This window comes from Chiloscyllium plagiosum, unplaced genomic scaffold, assembly GCF_037043375.1.
Source record: "Chiloscyllium plagiosum isolate Xiang-an unplaced genomic scaffold, Cpla_swu_hap1 HiC_scaffold_36, whole genome shotgun sequence".
Taxonomy (NCBI): Eukaryota; Metazoa; Chordata; class Chondrichthyes; order Orectolobiformes; family Hemiscylliidae; genus Chiloscyllium; species Chiloscyllium plagiosum.
The window spans coordinates 47,771,051-47,793,667 of NW_028270174.1; the positions used below are offsets into that span (position 1 = coordinate 47,771,051).

The 22,617-nt window shown below is 40.5% G+C and overlaps 1 protein-coding gene across 3 annotated transcripts in view; it reads left to right on the forward strand.

The window, feature by feature from the left end:
- tmem144b (transmembrane protein 144b) overlaps positions 1-22,339 on the forward strand; it is a 108,184-nt gene extending 85,845 nt beyond the window's left edge. For 2 of the 3 annotated variants that reach the window (XM_087980142.1, XM_043674004.2), the window contains exons 10-13: positions 4,940-5,059; positions 8,936-9,033; positions 12,607-12,660; positions 17,496-22,339. In XM_087980142.1, the coding sequence (XP_087836268.1) occupies positions 4,940-5,059; positions 8,936-9,033; positions 12,607-12,660; positions 17,496-17,579 (356 nt within the window). In that variant the 3' untranslated portion in view covers positions 17,580-22,339. The remainder of the gene's footprint in view (positions 1-4,939; positions 5,060-8,935; positions 9,034-12,606; positions 12,661-17,495) is intronic. The other variant, XM_087980143.1, reaches the window with a different exon arrangement.
- The last annotated feature ends 278 nt before the right edge of the window (positions 22,340-22,617 follow it).

Here is a 22,617-nt window from a genome sequence, read left to right on the forward strand (position 1 = left end):
TGGATCTTGACTGCATCTAAGTTTTTTTTCACTTAGAAAATACTTGGTTTGTCCTTGTTTTAGATCTTTACATTTATGTATATTGATATCTATTTGCCACTGAGCTGACTCCTATCTCGACATCTTAAGTCACTAATAAACAGAGAATTGTTGAGCCCCCAACAAAGATGGCAGATTTTCTTCACTTTCTAAACCCCCTAATCAAGATAATAATTTGTCTTGAATTCCATGAATTTTAACTTTATTGAACAGTCTCTTATCGATTTTGCCAAATAACGTTTGGAAGATCGCACAAATAAAAGATTGTTTTTATTTTCTGTGTTACTTTAGTCACCTCTTCACAAACTCAATTGAATTCATTAATGGCCCACACTTTACAAATCAATTTATAAGCCAGCTCTGATTATATTTTTCCACTGTGAATCACTGTATCCTTACTTCTAGGTTTCATTAATTTCGAGACAATAAGTGTGGCGCTTGAAAAGGCACAGCTGGTCAGGCAGCATTTGAGTTGACATTTCAGGCCTAATCCTTCATCAGGATTTCATTCATTTCCCCTGACACTGTATTGGTAGGCTAACTGGTCTGTAGTTTTTGGGTTTCCTCTCCCTTTCCTTAATAGTGGGATGAGAAAGTGAGGGCTGCAGATGCTGGAGATCAGAGCTGAAAATGTGTTGCTGGAAAAGCGCAGCAGGTCAGGCAGCATCCAAGGAACAGGAGAATCGACGTTTCGGGCACAAGCCCTTCTTCAAGAATGAGGAAAGTGTGTCCAGCAGGCTAAGATAAAAGGTAGGGAGGAGGGACTTGGGGGAGGAGCGTTGGAAATGCGATGGGTGGAGGGAGGTCAAGGTGAGGGTGATAGGCCGGAGTGGGGTGGGGGCAGAGAGGTCAGGAAGAAGATTGCAGGTTAGGAAGGCGGTGCTGAGTTCGAGGGATTTGACTGGGACAAGGTGGGGGGAGGGGAAATGAGGAAACTGGAGAAATCTGAGTTCATCCCTTGTGATTGGAGGGTTCCCAGGCAGAAGATGAGGCGCTCTTCCTCCAACTGGCGATGGAGGAGTCCAAGGACCTGCATGTCCTTGGTGGAGTGGGAGGGGGAGTTAAAGTGTTGGGCTACGGGGTGGTTGAGTTGGTTGGTCCGGGTGTCCCAGAGGTGTTCTCTGAAACGTTCCGCAAGTAGGCGGCCTGTCTCCCCAATATAGAGGAGGCCACATCGGGTGCAGCGGATGCAATAGATGATGTGTATGGAGGTGCAGGTGAATTTGTGGCAGATATGGAAGTATCCCTTGGGGCCTTGGAGGGAAGTAAGGGGGAAGGTGTGGGCGCAAGTTTTGCATTTCTTGCAGGGGAAGGTGCCGGGAGTGGAGGTTGGGTTGGTGGGGGGTGTGGACCTGACGAGGGAGTCATGGAGGGAGTGGTCTTTTCGGAACGCTGATAGGGGAGGGGAGGGAAATATATCCCTGGTGGTGGGGTCCGTTTGGAGGTGGCGGAAATGACGGCGGATGATATGTTGTACATGGAGGTTGGTGGGGTGGTAGGTGAGGACCAGTGGGGTTCTGTCCTGGTGGCGGTTGGAGGGGCGGGGCTCAAGGGCGGAGAAGTGGGAAGTGGAAGAGATGCGGTGGAGGGCATCGTCGACTACGTCTGGCGGGAAATTGCGGTCCTTGAAGAAGGAGGCCATCTGGGTTGTACGGTTTTATTGAATTCTTCGAGGAGGTGACCAAGCATGTGGATGAGGGAAGAGCAGTGGATGTAGTGTACATGGATTTCAGTAAGGCATTTGATAAGGTTCCCCATGGTAGGCTTATGCGGAAAGTCAGGAGGCATGGGATAGAGGGAAATTTGGCCAATTGGATAGAAAACTGGCTAACCGGTCGAAGGCAGAGAGTGGTGGTAGATGGTAAATACTCAGCCTGGAGCCCAGTTACAAGTGGAGTTCCGCAGGGATCAGTTCTGGGTCCTCTGCTGTTTGTAATTTTTACTAATGACTTAGATGAGGGAGTCGAAGGGTGGGTCAGTAAATTTGCAGATGATACGAAGATAGGTGGAGTTGTGGACAGTGAGGAGGGCTGTTGTCGGCTGCAGAGGGACTTAGATATGATGCAGAGCTGGGCTGAGGAGTGGCAGATGGAGTTCAACCCTGCCAAGTGTGAGGTTGTCCATTTTGGAAGAACAAATAAGAATGCGGAATACAGGGTTAATGGTAGGGTTCTTAGTCAGGTGGAGGAACAGAGGGATCTTGGGGTCTATGTACATAGATCTTTGAAGGTTGCCACTCAGGTGGATAGAGTTTGTAAGAAGGCCTATGGAGTATTATCGTTCATTAGCAGAGGGATTGAATTCAAGAGTCGTGAAGTGATGTTGCAGCTGTACAGGACTTTGGTTAGGCCACAGTTGGAGTACTGTGTGCAGTTCTGGTCGCCTCACTATAGGAAAGATGTGGAAGCTTTGGAGAGGGTGCAGAGAAGATTTACCAGGATGTTGCCTGGAATGGAGAGGAAGTCGTACGAGGATAGGTTGAGAGTTCTCGGCCTTTTCTCGTTGGAACGGCGAAGGATGAGGGGTGACTTGATAGAGGTTTATAAGATGATCAGAGGAATAGATAGAGTAGACAGTCAGAAACTTTTTCCCCAGGTACAACAGAGTGTTACAAGGGGACATAAATTTAAGGTGAAGGGTGGAAGGTATAGGGGAGATGTCAGGGGTGGGTTCTTTACCCAGAGAGTGGTGGGGGCATGGAATGCGCTGCCCGTGGGAGTGGTGGAGTCGGAATCATTGGCGACCTTTAAGCGGCATTTGGACAGGTACATGGATGGGTACTTAATCTAGGTTAGAAGTTCGGCACAACATCGTGGGCCGAAGGGCCTGTTCTGTGCTATATTGTTCTATGTTCTATGTTTTGGAACTGGTCCTCCTGAGAGCAGATGCGGCGGAGACGAAGGAATTGGGAATATGGGATGACGTTTTTACAGGGGGCAGGGTGGGAGGAGGTGTAGTCTAGGTAGCTGTGGGAGTCGGTCGGTCGGTTTATAGTAAATGTCCGTGTCGATTTGGTCACCCGAGAGAGAAATGGAAAGGTCTAGGAAGGGGAGGGAGGAGTCTGAGAATCTCCAGGTGAATTTGAGGTCGGGGTGGAAGGTGTTGGTAAAGTGGATGAACTGTTCAACCTCCTCGTGGGAGCATGAGGCAGCGCCGATACAGTCATCGATGCAGTGGAGGAAAAGGTGGGGGGTGGTGCCAGTGTAGCTGCGGAAGATGGACTGTTCCACATATACTATGAAGAGGCAGGCATAGCTGGGGCCCATGCGGGGGCCCATGGCTACTCCTTTGGTTTGGAGGAAGTGGGAAGATTGGAAAGAGAAGTTGATAGTGGGATGACATGTTTGGTTGGATAGATGGGAGGGCAGAGCTGAAAATGTGTTGCTGGAAAAGCGCAGCAGGTCAGGCAGCATCCAGGGAACAGGAGAATCGACGTTTTGGGCATAAGCCCTTCTTCAGGAATGTAGTGGGAGGAAGAGAGCTTCTTCAAGGAAGGCATCCTTGTAAGAGGATTCGCAGTAGGTTGAAATCTTTGAGGAGAAAGTGAGGTCTGCAGATGCTGGAGATCAGAGCTGAAAATGTGTTGCTGGAAAAGCGCAGCAGGTCAGGCAGCATCCAGGGAACAGGAGAATCGACGTTTCGGGCATAAACCCTTCTTCAGGAATGGGAGGGCAGCTTGTTCAAGTCTCTGCATTATTGCTTCCGCTACAAGACCTGATATTGGTGATCCCATGGGTGTTTTGTTGACCTGTTTGTAGATTTTGTTATTCATTGTATATAATTAGAAATATGCACCACAAATTAAGTGGTTCATTCAGTAGCTTTCTGTGGAAATGTGCCAACATAACGCGAACACAACAAAGTTACAAACTAGTTTTTGCCATTGCAATTTGACCCTGGTAAAGTAATGATAAAAAACAAAGAATTAACACCTTTTCAATGATGGCAATGGTGAAAAAGACAAACATTGCACCAGAATTAGGCCATTCAACCCATCGAGGCTGCTCTGCCATTCGCTCATGGCTGATCTGCTTCTCTAACCCATTCTCCTGCCTTTACCCCATAACCCTTAATCTCTGTCTTAAATATAGTTAATGACTTGGCCTCCACAGCCCTCTCTGTCATTGAGTACAGCTGAAGAAATTCCTCCTCATCTCCATTCCAACGGATTTAATTGGTCGCAATTTTGTCTTTGAAAGCCCTTTTCAGTTGGAGATGGTGCTTGTCCTGGTTCCAATTTCCACAGTGTTCCTTTCACCTCAAACGAACAATTCAGTTATGTATTCAAAAGCTGTTTTTGAATTCTTATGACCAGTTGGTTTGCCTGGAGTCTGCCAATAGTATCTATATGCATTCTTAGGGGGACCTGGTAAGTCTCACATCATTGGGTATACTGGTTCCATGACAATACTAGTTCCCCTTTCAAGTTTGACAAGGATCCCCTACCAAAAGAAGTTACTGCCCTTGATTCCACACCGCAGCTTAAAAGGTACTAAAGGTATCTCTTGGGAATTGAAAGAACTGCACCTCCACAGTTTACCATTGAGTTTTATCGGTCTCTCTTCTGAATCATGACAGGAGACTGGTGGACACCCCCAAGAAATTTCAATCGGTCTTTAAATAATTCTCTCCCTTTTGATTAAAGTTCCTTTTTTGAATCAAATTCTAGAGGTCAATTAAATGGCCCAATAGATTTTCTGGTTTCTTTTCCTGCTGCAAGTGAAATTCAAACCTCATTTCATTAAAGGGTCACTTGCTTTTCAGTCTAAAGACCAGTATTAATCAAATTTACTTTAAATCAGTGCATTTATGACAGACAATCAAATGTGACCAATATTATGACTTAACGGAATATCTGAACAGACTTGAGGGTAATTGTAAAAATTTGCTTTACTCTCAGATCTAGACTATGTTTTTGCACACTTTAGTGGCATATTTCTCACAAGTACAGTCTACTTTCTGACCTATTGTGCAATAATGAAGAACAGACCAAAGGTTTACCCAAAAGCAGTGCTGCCAGGTAAGAAGTAGAATGTCATTGTACACGGTCTTTTATTTTTCCATTTGTCAGTATTTTAACAAAATCTTTAATAAACTTTTTGTTGCACAATGAAACAATTAGCTAAGGAGGTGAAATTATCAACACTAACATACTTATTTATCAGGTATTCAAGAAGTTGGTCAAAGAGGTCAGTTTTAAGTAGTGTCTTAAAGAAATTGGCAAAGCACCCGGTAAAGACAGGATATAAACAGGTTAAACAAGTGGATAAAACTTTCCAGATGGAATACAATGTGGCAAAATGTGAGGTATTGCACTTTGCCAGGAAGAATAGAGGAACTGAATAAATGGAGGAAGACTGCAGAAAAATACATAACGGAAGGATTTGGGACTCCTCACCCATGAATCACAAAACGCTGTCTTCCATCTTCAGCAAATATTCGGGAAGGCAAATGGAATGTTGGTCTGTAAGGAAATGAAGTAGCAAATTATGGTGGTTTGCTAAAACCATAGAAAGACACTAGATAGACCTCAGATGGAATACTGTCAACAGTTTTGAGCCCATTACCTATCCAAAGATTTTTTAGCATTGGAGGCAGCTCAGAGAAGGTTCCCTAGTTTTTTTATTCACGTCTGTTGTAACTAAGCCATGAATCTGAGTTATATTGATAAGTTATATGGTAAAGGAAGTACTTGTGGTGCAGTGGTGGCATCCCTACCCTGACCGAGAGGCCTGAATTGAAGTCCCACCTGCCCTGAATAAAATCTCTGAACAGGATGATTAGATAAATAGATATGAGGTATTTTAATGCTGATGCTACTAGTGCTACCCAAACTTTTTAAACAAATTAATAGACATGAGATAGTATTCAATGTTTATTTAATATTTTTCATATAAGATGGCCATTCCTGGCAAGAGCAGCCCTGATTTCCCTTCAGTAGATGGTGGTGTGCTGCTGCCTTGAACAACAGCAATTAACTGGTTTAGCTACACCCACAATGCTGTTAGGAATGAATTCCAACTTTTTGATGCAGTGTCATTGAGGAAATGGCAATAAAGTTCCAAGTTAGCAATGTGTGTAGCTTGGAGACGTACTTATACAGGGTGGAATTACCATGGATTTGCAGTCTTTGTGCTTCTAAGTGGTAACAGTTGTGGTTTTGAAAAGTGTTCTCAAAGCAACTTGCAGTTACTACAGTGCATCTTGTAAATGGTACATACTTCTGTGACTGTGTCAATGGTGGAGGTAGGGGTGAATGTTTAAGTTGGTGGAAGCAATTTTAATCAAACAAGCTACTTTGCTTTGGATAGTGTTGATCTTCTTGAGCTCATCCAGGTGGTTGGAGTGTGTTCCATACTGATGTATTCCAGATCTGGTTTGTGCTTTGTTGATGACAAACAGGCTTTGGGGAGTCAGGAGATGAGTTGCTATGCAATTCCCAGTCTGAATTACTGTTGTATCCATCTATACTTAGTCCAGTTGGAATCATAGAATCCCTATAGTGTGGAAACAGGGTCTTCAGCCCAACAAGTCCATACCGACCCTCCGAAAAGTAACCCACCCAGACCCATTCCCCTACCCTATAACTCTACATTTACCGCTGACTAATGCACCTAACCTACGCACCCCTGAACACTGTGAGCAATTTAGCATGGTCAATTCCCCTAACCTGCACATCTTTGGATTGTGGAGGAAACCAGAGCACCTGGAGGAAACCCACGCAGACACTGGGAGAATGTGCAAGCTCCATGCAGACAGTCGCCTGAGGCTGGAGTCCAACTTAGGTCCCTGGCACTGTGAGACAGCAGTGCTAATCACTGAGCCACCGTGCTACCCAATGTTTCTCGTCAGTGGTAACTCCCAAATGTTTATAATGAGAGATTCAACAGTGCTATTGCCATTGAATATCAAGGGCATGGTTAGAGTTGACCTTGTTGGAGAGGGCCATTGCCTGGCAACGTGCTCTTATTTCCTGGATGTGCTTCCAGCAAACAAGATTCCATATGTCATGTGCAAAGTCTCCATAGACCCCAGATTACATACAATTCATGCTACCAAGATAAGCTAAATAGACATTAAAGATGCTTAACATGTGACATTCCCATTATCTTAAGCCTTATTAAACATTGGTAACATTAACGTATCACTCCATGAATAACATATTTTGTCACAATTATATAGAATATAAAGCAGAGCAACAGGCTATTTGATCTCACCAGGCCATGTGTGTTATGATTGAGCCTCCTCTTTTCGCATGCAAATTTATAATTGCAGCTTTTGGATAACTACTTGCTCATACTTTTCTAGTTGTCCCTAAAATGCAGCTATACAATTTGCTTCAACTTCGTGGTTGTAACTCCCATATTCTCGCAAGCTAAAAACAAAGTACTATGGATGCTGGAAATCTGAAACAAATACAAAGTGCTGGAGCAGCTCAGTAGGTCTGATAACTGCAGAAAGAGAAAACAGTAAATTTAGAAGATGTCTTCAAACAGCGCTCATTTTGGACTCAATGTTAACTCTGTTTCTCTCTCCACCGATTCTGCCAGACCTATTGAGTTTCTGCAGCAGTTTTATTCCACATTCTCTTTGGGTAAAGAAATGACCTCTGATTGGTTTGTGAACTTCTTGATGATCATTAAGAACGGTGGCATGGTGGCTCAGTGGTTAGCACGGCTGCCTCACAGTGCCAGGGACCCAGGTTTGATTCCCCCCTCTAGTGACTGTGTGAATTAGATAAGATTCCCTACAGTATGGAAACAGGCCCTTAGGCCCAACAAGTCCACACCAACCCTCCAAACAGTAACCCATCCAGACTTATTTCCCTACCCCATATTTACCCCTGACACTGCACCTATTAGTATGGGCAATTTAGCATGACCAATTCATCTTTCCTGCATATCTTTAGATTGTGGAAGAAACTGGAGCACCCAGAGGAAACCCATGCAGACACTGGAAGAATGTGCAAACTCCACACAGACAGTCGCCTGATGTGGGAATTGAACCCGTGTCCTTGGCGCTGTGAGGCAGCCGTGCTAACCGCTAAGCCACCGTGCCATCAATCTTGATAATCATCAAAAAATTCACAAGTGAATCAGAGGTCATTTCTTTAGCCAAAGAGAATGTGGAATAAAAGTGCTGGAGAAACTCAACAGGTCTAGCAGAATCTGGGGAAAGAGAATCAGAGTTTGCACATTTTCCCCATATCTGCGTGAATTTCCTCTGGGTGCTCCAGTTTCCTCCCACAATCCAAAGATGTGCAGGTCAGGTGAATTAAACCTTTGTCTTGTTAAGAGTCTCTTGCTTGTTACATCAGAGCAATAAACTGCAACTTTGATATTTAGTCAAATATATTCCTCAATACTTCTTTTTGAGGATAGATTCCTCAATACTTCTTTTTATTAACACATACCTGTGACCTTATTCCCAGAATTTAAAATGACTCCAGCATCTACTGGATAGTAGTAGGAGTCCCAGTCCACATTGGAATAAGTCATTCAGTCACAACCCGAGATATTTTGTTGAATATTGAGCTGATAACTGAAGAGAAAGGAAATTAAATGCAAGAAATTGATTTTATTTCTGTTTGAACCTTTCTTGATTACCCACCTAAATTGTTACGTATTAAAGAACTAAACTTCGAGTGAATGTTGTGAACTGGCATTATTTATTAATTCTGTGAATGTCCCACTAAGAGCGGACTTCAATGACATTACAATACTGGTTACCAAAATATGGATAAATGTTTTGTGACAAGATGCTGAAATATGTGACATCCTGAAAGGAAAATATACAATTTTAGCCCAGGCCCACTGTCAGAACGATATATGTTATTACTGTACATGATATTTATAAAAACTTAAGTAGAAAACTAATGTACTATTTTCTTTGTCAGGCTTTGTTTCAGGTGTGATGTGGGCTATTGCAAACTGCTGCTGGTTCCTGGCCAATGACTTCCTCAGTGCAGTCGTTAGTTTTCCAATAATCACCGCTGTAAGTTGATCAGGTCCTAACCTTATGCTCTAGATTGTGGGGATGTACTCTTTTTTTTTCCCAAAGACATTGCACCTTGTTTCACTAATGTTTTTCAATCCATACAGCTTTGTGTCATCTGAGGGACAGTTTTGACATAGTATCAATTTCCCAGTTTTGTTTAAACAATTATCTTAACACACTATGCATTTATATTTAGGTGGAAGTTTTCAGAGCATTTGACAATTCAACAATTTTAATTCAAAGCACTAACAAACTACAAAGTTAACATTTTACCAAAAAAAGTACAAAAATAGCTGAAGATAGCATGAGTGATTTTGTTTTTGTTATGAGCGATTATGGTCTGGAATGCACCGTCTCAGCAAGTACTGCAGGCAATTTCAGTGATGGTTTTCAAAAGAGAATTGCAAACGCACTTCAAGAAAAGGCATTTGATAAAAGGGTAATTGAATTGGCTTTCCAAAGAGCCAATATCAACTTGAAGAATTGAATGTGCTATTACAATTCTGTGATTCTGAGGGCAAAGTTTTAGGGGATCTGGTGGCAAATTGGAAGTGGGAGGGGGATGATGGCAGATCCCTGTGTGTTTCTTCCAACAGTTAATCTTATCAGCTGTCTGCAGAGAGTATGACTGAAATGGAGTGCTCCTATTTGAAAAGGTGTTGTCCTAGCTCACAGAAGCCATAGCAGGAATATTTCTTGAGAAATTCACCTCCGTGACAGGTTCAAGTGGCAACAGAGGCAGCATGGGAGCACACTGGTTAACATTGCTGCCTCACAGCACCAGGAACCTGGGTGCCTGTGTGAAATTTGCATGTTCTCCCTGTGTCTGCATTGGTTTCCGCCGTGTCCCCCGCTTCCTCCTAGAAGGCCTAGAATTTGTGATTGCATTGAAGGTGAAACTCTCAACTGACAGCACCCTGTACGGTCTGCAAGGGTGAAAATCTGGAGGTTGCTGATAGTGGATCGCATCACCTTCACAGGGTGCATGGCCAGAGGCTTTAGAGATGAAAGAAAAACAGAATCAGTGAGATATTATAATTGCAAACAATTCTTATGGTGAAAGCTTTGAAAATGTGAAAATTAAACTGTGTTGAATGAGGTGCAAAAGAGTTTTTAATTATCTTTTGGGTCAATTTTATAAATGTAGACTTCATTTCCTCAGACTAATGTTTGAAATTTGATGCTTTTTAAAATCAAAATTGATTTTTCTTCAGTTGTTAATCCCATTTTTTGTCCCACTCATATTTCACATGACTGTCATTTCTTCTATAATATAATTGTCACTTAAAGTGTTGGTCTTCTAATCATGTTATAGCCAGCACACATTTTACAAGCTCAAGTTTTAGAAACAGTATTTCCTATTCACCAATCGTGTTACAGCCAATTCGCATTAATGGTAGACATGTTATAGCAGAACTGACTATGTAAAATAATTAAAGTAAGCTGTATTCCATGTTCTTACTGCACATCTGTAGGAATTCCCTGTAAATTCAAAATCGAATCATAACAATAGACCAGGTTATCTCAAACCAGTGAATCCTTGTGGGCATTTTTTCCTGAAATCAGCAGTACATGTCATTTCTTTACAGCTAATTGTATAATCTGAACCAAAATCTCTTAATGTTTGTAAATTTAAGTTTGACTGTTTAGCCCCCTCTCCCCACCATACAGTAAACCTCAAACTGACACCCCTGTCCCATTTCTGTCCATTGAAAAGGAGCTGGCACCTTACTACTTAGAAAGGACTAGAAAAAAAATTATGCACTCAAGTTCTTATAGTATTAGAAGTTATTTTAGTATCGAGTTAGTCTGGAAGCTTCATAACCTTAGATTCTGGTCTAACCTCAGTTATTGATTCAACCAATGTACTTGGGAGTCAGAGGGCTGTCTGAACAATCCTGACAAATGTTTATAGATGTTTACATGACAATGAATGACATCTTGAGCATTTGACATCAGAGGAATGAGTAGGCAGAATGATGTAGCACAATTCTTCAAGGCAGTTGCACCAGCTGCTTTCATACATGATTTCACAAGGTTTATGACCTCAAGTCACCTTGAATAGGATTTGCCAAACTTGAGACATTTTTTAAAAACTTATTCAAATCTGCAATATCTTAAGAGGCATGATAAGATACTCAAATGTTAGTAGTTATGATAAATAGAATAAAGACACATTCAGCAATATTTTCAATTTTTTTAAAAGAAGAGTTGTAAATTGAATGTTTTTTTTAATGTGGGATATTAATAAAAGCTTAAAATACAAGAGTCATGCCAATTAATTAGCATCAAAATGGGTTTGGGCGATCAAGGTTGAGAGCCACGCTTGAATCCTTAAATAACCACAAAAATCTCAGGCTTATGAGGAGGGTGTGAATCTTGACTTCAAGCTCTAAGAGGGCTCCAGTTTCGTTGATGAGTAGACTCATTTGCCTTTGTTTCATTAAACTAACTGGCTGTCGATCTGAATGCTGAACAGAGGCAAAGAAGTTTACATCCTGAAGCTCACCCATTTCCCAGCAAATCCTCCTGTGAAGAAGCAGGATTCCTTAATATGACAGACAAAGTTTCTGATCCAAACATAGCCAATGGAATCAAAAACTGACAACGATGGAGAATCTCAGCAGGTCCAACATCATCTGTGGAGGATTGAGAAGAGTCATACCACACTTAAAGCATTAATTCTGTTTCTCTCTACAAATGCTGCCACTTCTGATGAGTTTTGTTTGTTTCAGATTTCCATCATCTGCAGTATTTTCCTTTTATAAGAGCAATGAAATAACTGACAAAGGTTCTTGTGAATATTATGATTTATGATAAGGAGAATTTCAGAAGACTGTGGGTTTTAAGGCTCTTTGGTTGGAGAGCTGTCTAGAATGATAAGAAATTTGACTTTGGTATGGCCTAATGCTTATACTTGTATAAATATTTGAATAATTTTCAAAACAAATTTGATTAATAATATTTTGGTAACTTAGTGGTTATTAACCAATATCATGAAACTGTTTCGTTTCTGTGCATATTTTATGCATTTTGTGTATTCATATTTGTAGATATTATAAGCTAATACTTCAAGAAGATTTTAGAACAATGTAAAAATAATTTAATACTGTACATTGTAATTAAGGACCTTCATACTGAGCCCAGCTGGAGCAAAGGTACTTTTTCCAGTCCTGGACATTTATTAGAACTGAAACTGGATACAATAGTTCAATTAATTTGAATATTCATTGGAAGTTATCAAAAATGATTGTTTTGCTTTGCAGCGTCAAAACATGTGGTGCTGGAAAAGCGCAGCTTTACAGATGTGTCCACTGAAATAATTCTTTCAGCTCTGAGTTTAGTTGCCAACACTGAAAGGCAACTGATCTTTTGTTACATAACACTAAATTGCTTACTATATCTAAAGGGATTTAAATTATAATGTTGGGGAAAAGGAGTCTTGTGATTTACTAATGCCATTTTCAAGAGTTGTGTACTATTGCAAATGTAGTTTCATTTTCTTGACAAAAAGACTGCTTTGTCAATGAAAATCATATACCACTGTATAAATACGGCTTTTTTCTTCAGATACCTGGTTTCATTGCTGCTTTATGGGGAGTACTTGTATTCAAAGAAATAAAAGTAAGTGTTTATACTGTTTCTACATTTTTTATTTCTATAGTTTAACGAAATGCAGCAACTTTGTAAACTTTGGCTCAGTGATCATGGTATCGTCTGATGAAGAAAATAGCTTCTGGTTTCAAACTAATTCATAAAATGCATTTATTTAGTTAAAAATCAGACAGCACCAGGTTATTGTGCAACAGATTTATTTGAAAGTAGAAGCTTTCGGAGCACTGCTCCTTTGTCAGGTAAATGAATGATAACGGATGGTGTGGTCAGTCTTGTCACAATCTGTAGAAGAGTACATAGGGTAACTAATTTAACTTCACTATTTCAAAAAGGTATTGAGAGTTAAAGCATAAGCAATTTAATTTCAGATGACCTCAAGTTTACAGTGGATAGTATGTGGGAGAACAGCCAAGATGTATTGGAAAAGTCAGTTCTATAAATGAAGTCATGAAGGAGGATTTCAGCAGTAGATGAGCTGGGTAAAGTTGTGCAATGTTACACTACTGTAGTGTTTTCCAACTTCCCACCTTGAAACAATGAAAGAGAAAGAGATGGTGTTAGAAAATTTGGTTGTGGCTTAGAAACAGCGAGCATTAACAGTGAAGTTGAAATACTGCTAGTCAAAGTGCAGGCTATGGTAAATATCAGGCTTCCCTGAGGAGGGCGAGCAGCGTTTTGGTATGTCAAGGTAAGATCTTCCCTTTTAATCCAATAATAACTAGAGGAGTAATAATGGCAAGTTAATGAAGTGCTATGTTCCTCCTGCGAGATGTGAGAGATCAGGGAAACATCAAATGTCCTTGATGACTATGTCTGCAGGAAGTGTCTGCAGGCAGTTGGACTCACTGAGGAGCATACAGGAGGCAATGTTTTACAGAAAGGAGTTTCAGGGATGTAGTCTCACCAAAGATAGATGAGTGGATTGCCAAGATGAACAGGCAGGTAGGCAGTACAGGATCCCCTGTGGCTCTTCCCCACTCAAAGAAGCATACTGTCTGAAGGAGGAGTTAGCCTCTCGGATGAAAGCAACAGCAGGGAAGTGTAGGCAAGTGGTTGTGATTGGGGTTTGTATAGTAAGGAGCACAGATTGGCATTCCTGGGCCATGTGTGAGACTCCAGGATGGTGTGTTGCCTCCCTGGTGCCAGGAGCAAGGATGTCTCTGAATAGATGTGGGATATTCTGAAGGGAATGGCCAGAGGTCATGGTCCATATTGACATAGGGAGAAAGATAGATAAGATCCTGCAAAGGGATTTTAGGGAGTTGGGTAAAATGTTGATAAGCTACTGCAAGTGATTGTCTGGCCGCTGACTGATAAGAATAAATCCAAATGAGAGTAGTCCCATGCAACTGAGTGACAATGCACGGTGTAGTTAGTCATGTTAAAATCTGTACTCAGATCCAAGAAGAGCATGTAGGGTAACTAATTTAAATTCATTATTTCAAAAGGGTGTTAGAAATAAAACCGAGGATTACAGATCATTTGCCTGACATCGTTAGCCTGGCTAACAATGACTCAGTTGTTAGTACTGTTGCCTCACAGCGCCAGGGACCCGGGTTTGATTTCCACCTTGGGCGACTGTCTGTATGGAGTTTGCACATTCTCTCCGTGTCTGCATGGGTTTCGTCTGGGAGCTCTGGTTTCCTCCCACAATCCAAAGATGTGCAGGTTAGATGAATTGGCCATGCTAACTTCCCCATAGTGTTCAAGGATGTGTAGGTTAGCTGCATTAGTCTGGGGTAAATGTGGAGCAGAAAGTGAATGGACCTGGGTGGGTTATTCTTTAGAGGGTTGGTGTGGACTTGTTGGGCTGTTGCCACACTGTAGGGATTCTATTCTATCGGTAGTGGGACAAATGGTAGCGTCTCTTATAAAAGGATCAATAGCAGAAGATTTAAAAACAGTGACAGAATCAGACAGTCAACATGGATTTCCAAAATGGAAATCATGCTGGGCAAATCTACTGGAATTTTCTGAGGGTGTAACTCGGCGAGTTGATGAGGGGGAGCCAGTGGCTGTAGTTTACTTAGATTTTCAGAAGGTTTTGATTATGTTGAACCCAAGAGATTTGCATGTAAAATTAAAGCATCGGGGGTCGTGTACTGACATGGGAATTGGGGATCATGCACTGACATGGGAATTGGGGGTCGTGTACTGAAAAGGGAATTGGGGGTCATGCACTGACATGGGAATTGGGGGTCGTGTACTGAAAAGGGAATTGGGGGTCATGCACTGACATGGGAATTGAGGGTCGTGTACTGACATGGGATTGGAGGTCGTGTACTGACATGGGAATTGGGGGTCGTGTACTGACATGGGAATTGGGGGTCGTGTACTGACATGGGAATTGGGGGTCGTGTACTGACATGGGAATTGGGGGTTCGTGTACTGACATGGGATTGGGGGTCGTGTACTGACATGGGATTGGGGGTCGTGTACTGACATGGGATTGGGGGTCGTGTACTGACATGGGTAGACAACTGATTGTAAGGCAGGAAGCAAAGTCGGAATAATTGGGTGTTTTTCTGAATGGTAAACTGTGATTAGTGGGGTGCAGCAGAGATCAGTGCTTAGACACCATACATATTTAGATATTGAATTATCTCTAAGTTTGCAGAAGACACACATCTGGGTGGGAAGGTGAACTGTGAGGAGGATACAGTGCAATTTGAACAACTTAAGTGAGCGGGCAAATGCTTAGCAGATGAAGTATGATGTGGATAAATGTGAGGTTATCCGTTTTTGGGAGCAAAAACAGGCAGATTATTGTTGAAATGGTGATAGATTGGAGAACGTGTAATGAGACCTGGGTATCTTTGTACACCAGTCACTGAAGGTAAGCATGCAGTTGCAGCAGGCTAATAGAAAGTTGGCCTTCATAGTGAAAGGACTCGTACAGGCAGTGATGTCTTGCTGTAATTGTAGAAGGCCTTGATCAGACCTGGAATATTGTGTGTAATTTTGACTCCTTATCTGAGGAAGGATGTTCTGGTTATGGCGGGACTACAACAGAGGTTTAACAGACTGGTTCATGGGATGGTAGGACTGACGAAAATATAGAAAATGGGAACAGGAGTAGGTCATTTGGCCGTTGAGCCTGCTCCACCATTCATATGATCGAAGCTGATCCTTCAGCTCAATAGCCTGTTCTCACATTTCCCCCACTACCTTTGATCTCTTTAGTCCCAAGTGCCATATACAACTCCTTTTTGAAATTATACGCTGTTTTGGCCTATACTACTTTCTGTGGTCACAAATTCCACAGGCTCACTATTCTCTGAATGAAGAAATTTCTCCTCGTCTCAATCCTAAATATCCTTAGACTGTAATGTATGAAGAGATATTAGATCAGTGAGGACTATTCACTGGAGTTTAGCAAAATGAGGGGGACTCTCATAGAAACCCATAAAATTTGAACAAGACTAACAGGATAAACAAAGGAAAGATGTTCCCATTCACGAAGGAGACTAGATCCAGCCTAAGGATGCAGGGTAAGCCATTTGTGAATGAGATGAGAAATTTCTTCACCCACAGAGTGGTGAATCTGTGGAATTCTCTACCACAGAAAGTAGTTGAGTCCAAAACTTTGAATGTTTTCTAGAAGGAATTTGATATAGTTCTTGGAGCTAATAGGATCAAAAGGTTTGAGAAGAAAGCAGAAACAGGGAACTGAGTTGGATGATCAGCTATGATCATATTGGAATGGTGGAACAGGCTCAAAGGGCTAAGTGATCTAAACCTTCACCCATTTTCTTTGTTTGAATGAATCTTTGCCACAGTGACCTAGGATGTTATTTGTGATTTGAAAAGAGTTGTTTCATATCAGTTAGAAGTGACAGCCCGATCAGAATTCAAATATTGAAATTCCAGGAACAGATTTGGGAGGCAGCAACATGTTGAAGCCATAATGGATGCTAATTGAGAATAATTATATTGAATATTCAACCAAGTATTGGGCCTTTTCTCTCTCTAGATTTTGTTCTTATTTTAAAGTAGATGTTGATTTATTGATTCACACCTCCAAAGAAGAACTAACACCTCAAAGATGTGCTGCAAAACGGGTTCAATTCATTTGGCATGCTCAAAACATTGCTTAAAGTGTTACTTTAAAGTCAATCAATTTTGAGATAACTAGCTCATTTGGTTCAAAGAAATATTTTTGTTATTAAGATAATAAATCTGAAAAGAAGTACATTTTTCAGAACTTACTTTATAAATGTTTGCTATGATTCATGAACTGTCCAGATGTGTTATCAATTAATTGTGTGTAATGCTTGCCAAGTGGCCATTAACATCATATAATTTTGAAAGGAAAATATTTTGGTATTGTTTGTTTTAAAAGAGTTTGTTTCAAAATACGAACTGGTGGCTCTGTATGTTATACACTAACTTATTGCACCTTTGAATTTTAGGGTGTAATCTTTCAATCAAATGTCTTTGGTGATTATGTTAGTGAACACTAAGTAAATCAGTGCAGCTTTTGAATTTATAACAGCAATTACTTCAAGAAGCAAATTGCTTGGTATGGGCAAGCTAAAAATAAATAAATAAGTTGATTAGGAAATGAATTTGAAAAATAGGAGAAAAATGTAAAATACATAATACTTACTGAAACAAAACAGGAATATTGCAATTAATGCTTTCTAAAGCTCAGACTTGTTATTGTTTGAGTCATCATATTTTTGAGAAACCCGAAATGAACACTAAAGGATTCTTACACAGCAACTTTTGTGATTAACTTATTTATTAGTGACTTATATTTTTATTTAGTGCCACAATAAGTGTTTTCACCAGTAGAAGTGCAACTGGTAAGAATTGATTTTCACAATTTTCTTTCCCCACAGGGATTGCGGAACTATATTATTCTTAGCATAGCATTCTGCACTATATCAGCAGGAGCATTAACAACTGCATTTTCCAAGGTGTAGTTACAGAGAACGAACCAGAAGATGGCATCGTTGTGAAATTGGTTGCTCTTGGTGCTTTTAAATATTGAAATGGTTTGGATCAAAGTTCTGCTTTTGATGTTACCACAGTCTCAGCTACTGTGCAGAGTCTTTCAACAGCTGTTTGTACAGCTTCCTAAAGAAGTAAGCCATGAAGTTGCAGAAAATTTGATTTAAATCCTTTTTATGAGTCTATAATTGTTTCTAATTGTGAACATTTACTGACCTTCATACTGTTGTTCTCATTCAGAAATATGTAACCATTGCCAGAGGTGCTTTACTTGGAATCAGAATTACTACTGATAAGAATTTCTAATTAATAAAACATTGTAGTATAGCTTGTAAATATTTAATTCAGTTACAGACAAAACAAGGACACCAGGAAATGATTAATACTTAAGAGTCATAGAGATGTGCAGCACGGAAACAGACCCTTCGGTCCAACCTGTCCATGCCGACCAGATATCCCAACCTAATCTAGTCCCACCTGCCAGCACCTGGCCCATATCCCTCCAAACCCTTCCTATTCATATACCCATCCAGATGCCTTTTAAATGTTGCAATTGTACCAGCCTCTACCACTTCCACTGGCAGCTCATTCCTTATACGTACCACCCTCTATGTGAAAATGTGGCAGTTTATATCTCTTTTATATCTTTCCCCTCTCACCCTAAAACTATACCCTCTAGTTCTGGACTCCCCGACCCCAGGGGAGAGACTTTGTCTCTTTATCCTGTCTATGCCCCTCATGATTTTATAAACCTCTATAAGAGCACCACTCAGCCTCCAATGCTCCCAGCCTGTTCAACCTCTCCGTATAGCTCAAATCCTCCAACCCTGGCAACGTCCTTGTAAATCTTTTCTGAACCCTTTCAAGTTTCACAACATCCTTCCGATAGAAAGGAGACCAGATTTGCAAGCAATATTCCAAAAGGGGCCAGTACTTGTGAAAAATTAATTTGTTTCTTCCTTTATCCTTTGGCAGAATTCTCACTTCTGAACTTGTAGGTTCAAGTCCCACTCAGATATTTGAGCACATAAGATTAGAATGGCACTTCAAAGCAGTGTTAAAGGTGTTCAGGCACTGCCTTGGGTTCCTCTTCTGTACTGACTAACATGTAGTGATCAATAAGACCACTGTAACACATTATCTATCATTATTGCTTTGTGCACAATATGTACAAATATGTGGGTGAAGTCTCCATGGTTTTCAGACTGTAGGTCTGTAAGTTCATTCTTTTAATTAGCACAAAATAAAATTCTAAATTTCACTGTCTTTTGGTGACATTGGATAGTGCATTAACTATAACATCAGCTCAACCACTCATTGAATGCCAAATATAGCTGGACTGCATTGACCATTATTTTTTTTTTGTCACTGTCTTCAGTGGAACTGGACCTTTTTCAGACTCAGACTTGTAGTTCTCCCTGAGCTAAATACCTGACCTTGTAGCCTCAATTACCTCTACCTCAAACAACACTTTGCTTGCTTCATCCATGCTGTTAATGAAGCTGTTATTCATTTACTTCTCATATCCAAAGTCAACTACAGGATGTTCTCACTTAAAGTTGTGGTTGTGTTCCTGAAAATAACAGCTTTATGTGAAATAATTTTAAAGTAAAATATTGATTGCTACTTGAATCAATGTTAAAATGGGAGTGAGGATCTATTAGGGCCTTTATTAGCAAAAAAAAACTTATTCTACTTATACCCTTAAGTTGAAATACCGCACCACTTGTATTTGAAGTGCTAAGTTCCTAAATTGGCAAATGAAATAGCTATTAAAATAAAATTTAAAGTATTAAAGAAAAATTTAACTTCCGACATGCAGTACTTAATGCAGTTGTCCCTCCAAAAGCGGAGCCTTCGCCTTGGTGCCTGGGAGTCTTTTGCTCATCGGTTCCGCAGACCTTGCTGAGGCCATCACTTGAATCATGGAGATCTGCAGCCCATCGTGCCTGCACCAGTCAAAAGCAGCCATCTAATTATTCTAATCCCATTTTCAAACACTTGGCCTGGGGCCTTGTATGCCTTGGCATCTCAAGTGCTCATGTAAATGTTTTAAGAGGTTCTGCCTCTACCACCCTGACAGGCAGTGAGTTCCAGATTTCCATCACCCTCAGAATGAAAATGTTTTTCCTCATATCTTCTCTAAATCTCTGCCCCTCATCTCAAATCTATGCCCTTAAGCAGAAAAGTTTATTCCTGTCTATGCTATCCATGCTCCTCATAATTTTATAAATCTCAGTCATGTCCCCCTCAATCGCTTATGCTCTACAAAAAACAACCCATAACTGAAAGTCTCCAGCCCAGGCAACATTCTGGTCAATCTCCTCTCCACTCCATCACATCCCTCTTATGATATGGATTCCAAAGCTGCATACAATACTTTAGCTGTGGCATAACTAACATATTATGCAGTTCCCACATAACCTTAAACTCTATGCCTCAATTAATAAAGGCTACATGCCTTCTTAATAACTGGCCTGATACATTAAGGGACTTGTGCAATGATATATAAGGCACCTCTGATCCTCGCTGCTCCCCAGGACCCTACAGTTAATCAAATATCCACTTACCCTGTTTGTTCTGACCATGTCATGCTGTTGCCTGGTGGTTTTTTGGGACTGCAACATCCTCTCTATCTGGTTGCCACAGTCTCTGTATTTCCCGCGAGCCTCTCCTTGGAGGAGGTGATTGTCTTAGCTAACTGTAGGGCCTTTTTCCTGCCCCTCCCTTCTTTGTGGAATGATAGTTAAAGTGGCAGGGCTCCTGTGGTGGATTGTGCTCATATCCAGTAGGCAGCACAGGCTACTGCTAAGCTTTGACTAGGGTGGGGATAGTGCAGTGGTTGTCCACAATTCTAAGCTGGATGGGCTTCAGAGGTTCCTGTGTATTTTTCCCTGCTGGGGTCAAAGGTCTGCCATGGGAGCCCTGCAGTTTCAACTGTTGCCTCAGTGTGGAGGGGTGCTGCTGATCTCAACCGTGAGTAGCATCCTCCCAGCTTGGTGTAGTGACTCCACAGTTACTGAGGAGGGAGGGAAGTAGGGGTTGGTGATGGTGGAGTGGCCTTTTGAGAGGAGGGGTTAAACCACCATTGCTGTTGGTTGCAATTATGGCATGGCTAGGGGAAAACAGGCTCTGACTGATGACCTGATGGGTAGGGGCCCCTGATGTCGACTTTGGATGGCAGTACAGCATTGGAAGATGTCAGATGGCTAAGCTGGAGGCTTCAAGTTAGACAGTGGGAGCAGTTGTATCCAAATAGGAGCAATCAGATTAGTTTCTATAGTAAACCATATTAAAACAAGCCTTGTGATGGTGATCAAGATTTTAAGCCTCAGTAGCTCAGTGATATGAAAGCAATACAGTATTAAGCAGGAAATTTTTAAACAAGAGCTTCTGTACTCCATTACTGTCTTGCCAAGCTTCCAGATTCCATAAACTTTATTGCCTAAATCTGATTCTGTTTCAAGTCTTTTTCATAAATCATTATGATCATTCGCTAACCTACATTGATTTCTAATTCACTATTACTTCAAATTTAAAATTCTTTATGCTTCACTATTGGTTTCCATAGGTTTTGGTTCCTTATATCCTTCCTAATCTCTACTTGTTTCACTGAGCATCAATTCTTGGTGCAATTATATTTCTGTAGAGGGCCTTTTTAATATAAAATGTGTAAAGCTTTTTTATTAATGTGATAATCATTCTAACTGACTAAATGAGGGACAATTTAGGGTGATTTTGTAGTGAGTATTTTTTAAAGAATATTTAAAATTGGTTTTAGAATAATGTCATTATTTTCTGCTTCAAAATATCATTTCTCTTGTTGTTGGCTTAAGCAAACGTACTTTATATAAATAGGAGGAATGGATTGATTGCAAATAATATCTATTTGCTGTTGGGAAAAACAGTCACATCTTCCCTCTAGATTTTGAGCTACCTGCTTAGAATGTTTTCTCAATCAACAAAGTCCCAATTAAAAATGTGACTTGAGCCCCTGCTGCTGGTAGGAGCTTCATTCCCTACCAGACCAAATCAGAAATTCATGTATTGCCCAGAGATTACTAATTATTCATTTTGTTGGTTGTAAGCAACATTCATCTATTTGATATGTGCTGTATGACAGTATATTTGAATATGTTTCATGTTTTGCTGTATGTAATGGTTAAAGGCAAACATTTTTCAAATTCTTTTACTTCAGCTGCAACCAATGTTAGCACTTCGATTGAGCATGGTTTTGAAAATTTCACAACTTACCAATTAACTTACGACAGCGCAGATGTGATCCATTTGATGGGTCGTGTTGACCTGAACCGTTTCGAAGCATTCAGACATAGGAGTTGCCTGAAACTATAAAGTAGGATTAAGTCCATCATTAAAAGTCTAGATTCTGTAATGGAAGTTAGCCAGATAGAGCTTATGATTGTGATCTATTGTGGTGCATTACAGTTACTAAATTTGTGAAGTAAAGATTAAAAAATTAAAGTAAGATGCAAGAAGTGCATAGCACGACAAGTGGTAGAAGAGATGAATTCTTCCAGAGTTCAAATGAAGTGTTTTCTACGTTCCAGTTTTGACTTTTTATTGCCAACAAAAAGTGAAATGGTAGTGTTTGTATAATTGAGTGTTCACAGAAAAAGTCTATATTACTACAGAATGTTGAAATGATCCAATTTGCATTCCTTTTCTAATAAAAACTTACTTGTTCCACACCAAAAGGGTATTGTAATTATCTTTGTTTTCTTGTTTTTACAGTATGTTTATATTCCTTCATCAACTATTTTGTAATCCTTTGCTGATTGGTAAACACTCCCAGTTTTCAGGCCCACTACTTCTATCTGCAACTTGACAAAACTCCACTTTTAATTTCATACTGGCTATAGCTTCCCTAGTAAGTCTTAAATGCACCCTTCTTGCTGTGGTTTTGTTTATAGTGGAATATATTTTGGCTGAAAATTTTGAATTTATTGCACATTTTCATGATTTATTTAATGACAAACTTTTACTCAATTT